Source organism: Petaurus breviceps, unplaced genomic scaffold, assembly GCF_028583685.1.
Source record: "Petaurus breviceps papuanus isolate PSGF00001 unplaced genomic scaffold, PetGlider_PUasm1.0 582, whole genome shotgun sequence".
In the NCBI taxonomy this organism is placed as follows: Eukaryota; Metazoa; Chordata; class Mammalia; order Diprotodontia; family Petauridae; genus Petaurus; species Petaurus breviceps.
Genome location: NW_027186390.1, coordinates 4563304 through 4572459, shown reverse-complemented (window position 1 = coordinate 4572459; position 9156 = coordinate 4563304). Strand labels below are relative to the sequence as shown.

The 9156-nt window shown below is 37.9% G+C and overlaps 1 protein-coding gene across 1 annotated transcript in view; it reads left to right on the top strand.

Moving 5' to 3' along the window:
• BMP6 (bone morphogenetic protein 6) overlaps positions 1-9156 on the top strand; it is a 223963-nt gene that overhangs the window by 213148 nt on the left and 1659 nt on the right. Inside the window, exons 5-6 of the mRNA XM_069103522.1 lie at positions 8164-8240; positions 8992-9102. Coding sequence (XP_068959623.1) covers positions 8164-8240; positions 8992-9102 — 188 coding nt within the window. The remainder of the gene's footprint in view (positions 1-8163; positions 8241-8991; positions 9103-9156) is intronic.

Here is a 9156-nt window from a genome sequence, read left to right as displayed (position 1 = left end):
CCCAGCTCTTAGATTCTATGGGGACCATCACCTATGGGGAGGCTGAGATTTTGTCCCAATGAACTTTTTGAAAAGAACAAATCATAGTCAAGTCTTAAAGCTTTAAATGGATCCAAGCTCTCATAATTATCCTGTATGGTCCTGGGCAGAGTTCTTCATGGCTCTGAGCTTCATTTTCTTCATTTGTTAAATGAGGTTGAAGTCAATGGTCACTAAGGACCCTTCCAGCTCTAAAGTAATCATCCTACAACTGGTGGTCTTATTATTGTGATATTCTATACATTCTTAGACTCTAACTCCTCCTGTGCAGGGTGGGATGAGATTGTCAATCTTTTACTGTCTGAGAAGCTGAGAAGAAAAGGAGAAAAAGGGATAAAAACACCCAGTGATTTAATTATTAGTTCTTTTCAGGCTTACATGTGTGTGTGTTCGTGTGTGTGTGTGTTCGCGTGTGTGTGTGTTCGTGTGTGTGTGTGTGTGTGTAGAGCAATGAAAATTATTATTATGATAGCTGACATTTTCATAGTGCTTGAAGTTTTGTAGAATATTTTTAGACAGCCAAAAGCACAGTGGATAGAATACTAGATTTGGAGTCAAAAAGACCCAAGTTCAGGAGTGGTTAGGTGGCGCAGTGAATAGAGCACTGGCCCTGGAGTCAGGAGGACCTGAGTTCAAATCCGACCTCAGACACTTAACACAAAAACTAGCTGTGTGACCTTGGGCAAGTCACTTAACCCCAATTGCCCTCCAAAAAGCAAAAAAAAAAAAAAGATCCAAGTTCAAATCTGGCCTAGCTGTGTGACCCTGTTCAAATTCCTTACCTTCTCTGTTTTAGAGAGAATCACGGAAGCTACCTCATTCTGCTTCTCTAGACAGTTTTTAAAAACCATTTGTGAACCAACCATGTGTGTTTAATAAAGACTTCCTTAGGCAGAGATGGGTGAGATGGTCTAGTTAATTCTCTGCTTTAAAATACCAGAAAAAATGTATACATATGTATGTGTATACATATATACATCCATATGTATATGTAAATATATATAATTATAATGGGTAAGATTTAAGATAACGGATATAGAGCACTTATAAATGCTAACTATTATCATTATTATTTTACATACATTATATCATTTGATTCTCACAACTTTGTGAAGTAGGTTTTAAAGGTATATTATTGTCATCACTTTACAAATGAAGGAACCAAGACTCAGAGAGCTGAAGTAACTTACCCATGGTCAGCAATCTAATAAGCGTCTGAGGTAAGATTAGAACCCAGATCTCTATTCTACTATACTACCAATTATAAGACAATGAAGAGCAGCAGATTTTTCTGGTGGGTATATGTGTGTACACACACGGGCTTCTATATACACAGTAATGTGCATATATATACATGTATGCCTATGTGCACAAGTATATCTAATGTCTTTGGATATATAGACATGTCTGTATCCACATACACACATGATTTCACTGGTGTGAGAAATTCCTAATGTGGAAATTCACTCCAGCAATGAAGATTAATAGCCAGTCTGTTTATAGTCTAAAGTTATCTATTGAACCAAGAACCAAATGACTTGCCCAGGGTAACAGAGTCATTATGTATCAAAGGCACATCTTGAACCTAGGTATTCCTGATTCCAAGGATGCCTTTCAATCAATCTCATTGCTAATCCAACACCTGATATTAACACTGCTATGTTTTGTTTAGTTGTTTTTCAGTCCTGTTCAACTCCTTGTGGCCCCATTTGGTGTTGTGTTTTGGGGTTATTTTTTGCTTTTTGTAGGGCACTTGGGGTTAAGTGACTTGCCCAAGGTCACATGGCTAGTTTTTGTGTTAAGTGTATGAGGTCAGATCCAAACTCAGGTCCTCCTGACTCCAGGACCCATACTCTATTCACTGCGCCACCTAGCCTCCCCTATTTGGTGTTTTCTTAGCAAAGATACTGAAGAGGTTTGCCATTTCCTTTTCCAGGTCATTTTAAGATGAGTAAGCTGAGGCAAACAGAGTTAAGTGACTTGCCTAGGGTCACTAAGTGTCTGAGGCCAGATTTTAACTCAGGTCTTTCTGTCTTCAGGCCTGGCACTCTATCCATTGTATCACCTAGCTGCCAACACTGCTATACAGCCATAATTAGTAAGACTGGTTCAGATTAGCATTCAGAAAAGAGGGAGAGGAGAAAAGCCTCCACAAAGGTAACAGTTTTTGCTTTTCTCTTTTTCCCCATTACTTAGGACAATGCTTGACATATATTAAGAACTTAATAAATCCTTACTCACTTGAAAATAGGGAAATTTTTTAAACCTTTAGTCAGATCCTCAAACTCCATGAAAATCATTTAGAATGAATAAAGCAGCAGACTAGGACTTTTAGCCAACATGGTTGCCTAAATGGAGACAAACAACCCAACTTCCACATACTGCAGAAAACTACAAATTGAAGCAGACTGAATAATAATCAAGAAATCCAATGAGAAACTGCAGTGACTTCATTGACCCCAGAAATGCACAAAAATCCAGCCAGAATTTCACAGACAATAGAAAGGGGGCTGCCAACAAAGACAGTCCAGGCAAACAGGATAGTAGCCTCTCAGCACAACCAGAGACATGTCAGACAGAAATGTAGCCCGTGAAGTTCTATATTCAGAGGGAGCAAGAGCAGAGGACTCTCCAAAGAAAGCCCCAGAGTGTTTGGAAACCCACAGTGGTGACCCTGGAAGCGACCGGGGGGTGCAGTCTGGTAAGGCAGTGTTCAGGACTGGTCATCCTGGCTATAGTCTTTCTGCAGATATTTCTAATATAATTTCCTTTTATTATGACATCTTTAGCAGGATGGTAACATAAACTTCACTTTTTAAAAAAGCTGTAATAGTCCCAAGAACTCAAAGGAGTCTTTTAAGTAGTTGTGGTAATATTAAATTATAGCCATACCCTGAGTTCCAACTAAGAATAATTCCTTCAAACTATTCTGGTCATATCATGTGTATGTTAAGCGGGGGCGGGGGGTGAAGGGGTTGTGGGGGTGGAAGGGGAGTTATTTTTATTAAACTTTCTTTTGCAAAAAAGAAAATGTAATTTTCCAGTGTCCCTATCACACTGTCCAGAAATGCCGCTGGGAGCTGTGAAGAGCCAGCTTCTGACCCTCAAAGAGACCAAATCAGCACAAGAACCCAAGTAACCCTGGGCAAAAAACCAAATGGCCCCAACCACCCCACCCAAACGTGTAGCATGAGGCAGAGCCTGGCCCAGGAGCAAAGCCCTAATTTAAGTCAATAAACATTAAGCACCTAATATGTGCTAGGCACAGTGCGAAGTGCTGGGGATATAGAAAGAGGCAAAAAGCAATTGTCACCCTATCAATCTCATGGGGGAGATAACTTGCAAACATATACACTGAGTGAACTATATACAAGATGAAGAGGAAGTAATGAACAGGAGAAAGACACTAGAATTAAGAGAATTGGCATGACGTCCAGTAAAAGAAGGGATTTTAGTTGGGACTTTAGTTGAGAAGTCAGTAAGTGGAGTGGAGGAGGTGGGGCTTTCCAGGCATAAGGAATAGTCCAGAGCTGAGAGATGGAGTGTCTTGTTTGTAGAACAGCCAGGAGGCTGATGTCATTGGATCAAAGAATATTTGTCAAAGACTAAGGTGTAAGAAGACTGGAAAGGTAGAGGGGGCTAGGTTATGAAAGGCTCTGAATGCCAAACGGCATTTTGTATTTGATCCTGGAGGCAATAGGGAGTTGGAGGCGGTGGAGTGACTTCGTTGGATCTATGCTTTCAGAAAATAACTTCATGGCTGAATGGAGGATGGATTGCAGTAAGGAGAGACTTGAGGCAGGCAGACCCATCAGCATGCTATTGCAATAGTCCGGGTGTGGACTACTGAGGAGGTGATGAGGGCCTATATTAGCCTGGTGGCAGTGTCAGAGGAGAGAAGAAAGTATATTCAAAAGATGTTGAAAAGGTGAAATCAGCAGGTCTTGGCTACAGATTAGACATAGGAAGTGAGGCAGGGAGGAGTCCAGGAAGACTCTGGGGTTGCAAACCTGAGGGACTGGGAGCGTGGTTTTGCCCTCTATGTGAATAGGGAAAGAAAGAGGAAGGGGGGAAGGTTTAAGGAGAAAGATGAGTTCCATTTTGGACATAGTGAGTTTAAGATGTGTTCTGGATATCTAGTTGGAGATGTTTGGATGGTAGCTGGAGATGTGAGAGTGGAGAATTTTGCACATCAATATGGGTAGATTTGAGAATCATTAACATAGAGATGACAATTCAATCCATGAGAGCTGACAAGATCACCAAATGAAGTTGTATAGCCGGATAAGAGAAGAGGGATCAGGACAGAGCCAAACTAAGGACCCAACCTAAGGCTGGAGTTGAGTAAAGCTAAGAAAAACCATCCACTCTGAAGAATTATTGTATATCTATAGACATCCCAAAAGCCAGCCTAGAGAGAATAATACCATAACTCTTCAAGAGACTCAAAGTAAAAGATGGATCACTTAGAAGGAATGGAGCAAGAAGTAAAAAATGAAAAAAAAAACATAACAGAAAATGTTAAACCTTATCTAAGGGAATCCCTGAAAATTGAAACAGACTAAATAGAAATCCAGAATTCATGAGACAGCAAGAAATACTAGAAGAAAATCAAATGATTTAAAAAGGAGAAAAAAAAACATAAGAGAACTGATATCACTTATAAGTGACCTGCAACATAGAACAAGGAGGAATAACTTAAAAATCTGTAGATACACTGAAAACCACAACTTCTTTAAAAGTCTGCACATTATATTTAAGAAAAACATGAATGAAAACTGCCCAAATCTGTTAGAACCAGAAGGCAAAGTGAAGATAGAATCCACCAATGACCTCCTAAAAGAAACCACAAAAGGAAAAGACCTAAGAACATCATAGCTAAAATGCAGAGCTTCCACATCAAAGAAGCAGTACCAAAAACTTTTAGAAAAGAGTCCAAGTACTAAAGAAGTGCCATCAGGATCAGACAAGATGTGGCAACCTCACAACTTTTCCTATAACGAGACATCTTGGAATACAATACAGTCATATATTTGCTTTGCAGATAATGCTTGTGTTTTTTTTTTTTTACCACATTGAAGGTTTGTGGCAACCCTATGTCAAGGAAGTCTATCAGCACCATTTTTTCAACAGCATGTGCTCACATTGTGTCTCTGTGTCACATTATAGCAGTTCTCACAATATTTCAAACTTTTCATAATTATTACATCTGTTATAGTGAGTTGTAATCAGTGATCTTTGTTACTATTATAATTGCCTTGGATCACCACAAACCATGCCCACATAAGATGGCAAACTTAATTAACAAATGTATGTCCTTATTATTCCACCAACCAGCCGTTCCTGTGTCTCTCCCTCTCCTTGGGTCTCCCTATTCCCTAAAACACGACAATACTGAAACTAGGCCAATTAATAATCCTTCAATGGCCTCTAAGTGTTCAAGTGAAAGGAAGAGTCAATTTGTGCAACAAACTTCATTGTTGTTTTTTAAGAAATTGCCAGAGCCACCTTAACCTTCAGCAACCACCACTCTGATCAGTCAGCAGTCATCAACATCAAGGCAAGACCCTCCACCAGCAAAAAGATTACAAGTTGCTCAAGGCTCAGATGATGATGAACGTTTTTTTCAATAAAATGTTTTTTAATTAAGGTATGTATATTTTTTCAGAAATAATGCTATGGTACACTCAATTGACTACAGTATGCTGTAAACATTGCTTTTATATGCACTGGGAAACTAAAAAGTTTGTGACTCACTTGATTGTGATATTTATTTTTATTGTGGTGGTCTGGAACCAAACCTGCAGTATCCCCAAGGTATGCATATATTCCAAAAAGCAAAAGATATTGACTTACGACCAAGAATAACCTGCAAATCTGAGTATAATTCTACAGGAGAAAAGTGGAACTTTAATGGAATAGAGGACTTTCAAGCACTTCTGAAGGAAAACAAACAGAGCTGAATAGGAGCTTTGAAACACAAGAGTTGAGTAAAGCTAAGAAAAAGTATCCACTATGAAGATCCAAATCTTGAAAGGGAAATTTCTTTGAGCAACTGGATTGTACTATATAACAATGGCATGCTAATAAACATTCTAATTTGGGGAGATTGTACTATATAATGATGACATTTTAAGAGGAGAAGAAAGAAACCTAATGTCTTCAAAAGTTACTAAGAGAATTAAATAAGAAAAACACAGGACCTGATGGGTAGATTGGTTATGTTCTGAGGGTTTGAAGAAGTAATAGAGAAGGAAGAAGAGTAAAAGAAATATACTAGTGTAGAAAGGAGAAAACACTTGCTATTTCTTAAATTGTGGCACATGAGAAGAGTATATAAATATGAAAGAAGGAGTAGAGGAATGGGCATTAGATAAAAAAGTCATAAACTGCATGAAGAAGGGTTGAACATACACACACACATTCACACTCATATAAAGGGGTTGGTGTAGGAATACATCAAACTCAATAGAGAAGCAGGTGGGAATAGGGGGGGGGTGGTTAAGAGGAAAAATAGTACTGGGCAGGGAAGAGTTGCAACCAAAAAAATTTCCTAAACATGGAGGGGAATTAAAAGAAAAGAACTGGAAATCATAAGTTGGTGCCCATCAACTGATTATGGTGAATACAACAGAGTATTATTAAACTGTAAGGAATTATGAAAGAGACAGTTTCAGAAAATTCTGGGAAATAGAACCAAGAGAATAATATATGTAAGGACAACAATACTCTAAAGAACCTTGAGACTTGAGAACTCTGATCAATGTAATGACCAATCACATCTTCAGAGGAGTAGATGATGAAGCACATTACCCCTTTACTTACAGACAGGTGATAGACTCAAGGCAAAAAAAGAGAAATAAATGTTTGGACATAGCCACTGCAGTTTGTTTGTTTTGCTTGTCCATGCTAATTTTTACAAGGATTTTTTCCTCCGTTTTTAATGGAAGGGGGTATTTAACGGTCGTGGAAGGAAGCGTAAATGATAGTGATGTCCTCAGAAAGGAGGACCAACAAAAACATTTTAAATGCATAGAATTGAGTCATTAGTCATTAACTGGAATCAGGAAGATTTGAGTTCAAGTTCAGGTTCAGCACTTACCTGCTGTGTAACCCTGGGTAAATCACTTAACCCTATTTGCCTCAGTTGCATATCTGCACAATGAGCTGGAGAAGGAAATGGAAAACCACTCCAGTATCTTTGCCAAGAAAACTGCAATTGAAGTCACAGAGTTGGATATAACCAAAACAACTGAGCAACAAAAACTTAATTAAAAGAATGAAAACCAAATGAACAGTATGAAAAATGAAAAAGGTGAATTCACAGCCAATATAGAAGAAATAAAAGAAATTATTGGGAGCAATTTTGCCCAACTATATGCCAATAAAACTGACAATCTAAATTCAATGGATGAATATTTACAGAACTATAAACTGAGATTAATGAAACGGGAAATAAAAATTTTAAATAACCCCATCTTAGAAAAAGAAATTGAACAAGCCATAATTTATTCTTAAAGGGGAAAAAAGGACCATATGGATTTTAAAGTGAATTCTACCAAATATTTAAAGAACAATTAATTTGAATACTGCATCAATTGTCTGAAGAAAAAATAAAAAGGAGACCTTGCCAAATTCATTCTATGATTTAAATATGGTCTTGATACTTAAACCAGGGAGAGTCAACACAGAAAAAGAAAACTATAGACCACTATCCCTATTGAACATTGATACAAAAATTTTAAACAAAAAATTATCAAGGAGGCAACACATTACAAAGATTATTCACTATTACTGGACTAGATTTATAACAGGAATGCATAGTTTACTGTTAGTTTTCTCTCTCTCTCTCTCTCTCTCTCTCTCTCTCTCTCTCTCTCTCTCTCTCTGTTTGGTTTTCCTCACCTAGGTTGTAAACTCCCTGAAGTGACCCCAGTGACTTTTTATCCCCCTGGTATCTAGCAGAATGTTCTATATAAATATTTGCTAGCTGATTGATTCCTGTATGAATAGATAAGAAAAGTGCCCCCAAAGGAAAGAAATTGACCACCTGTACAAATATCAATGAATTTGTTTTACTTCTGAGTTTAACATATGTGATTATGATTCTGCTTCCTCTGACAGATTATAACAGCAGTGACTTAAAAACAGCATGCAGAAAGCATGAGCTTTATGTGAGCTTCCAAGACCTGGGTTGGCAGGTGAGTTCTCTGGATATTGTAGTATGCACTAGGAAAAGATCCTTGGTCATGGACCTTCCTTCTATGATACCCAAACCACTTCACAACGTTTGATAGCTTTAGAGTACAGATACATCCTTGAGAGAAAACCTACAACTTAGTAGATAGTTTTATGAATTGTTATAGCCAAAACCTTCATCCCCCAGTGGCCAACTTTTTACTGATAAACCTAACCTAACAGAGAGAGGTTAGTTTTGGGATGAAAGGCTATCATTAGCCTTTCCATTTGGTAGGACCTATACTTCACAGGCAAAGGATGCCACAGGATAAAGCAATGGAGTACTTTTGTGCACCAGAGTTAAAACTTTTTTTCGTTTTGAAAATTATGGAATATCTCTTGAGAAACTGAAAGCAGGGATGGCATGTCATTAGTGGGAATTATTCATGTAAATAGTCTATGTTGAGTAGCCAAACAGCATGGAGAAGCTCTTCAAATGGTATTTTGTCATAAACTTGAGGACTAGTGCTACTTTCTGGGATAAAAAAGGGAGAAAACTATAATTTCTCTTTTCAAAACAAGGTTTTTTAGAAAAAAAAACCTAGGATAGTAGGGTCATAGAAGGTAGACTGAGTTTTGGAGATCACATTTACATTGGACATGACAAGCTAGTAGTCATTTTAAATAAACAAAATTGGAATCTTAATAAGTTTGAATTTAATTCCTATAGTAGACTGTTTAGGCCTAAACCACTGCTATTGTTTTATTCCAAAGGATTGGATAATTGCACCAAAAGGATATGCAGCCAATTACTGTGATGGAGAATGCTCCTTCCCTCTCAATGCACACATGAATGCAACAAACCATGCAATTGTACAGACTCTAGTGAGTACACAGACTTGATTTTCCAACTGGATTATGTCAGACAAGTGTAGTTTA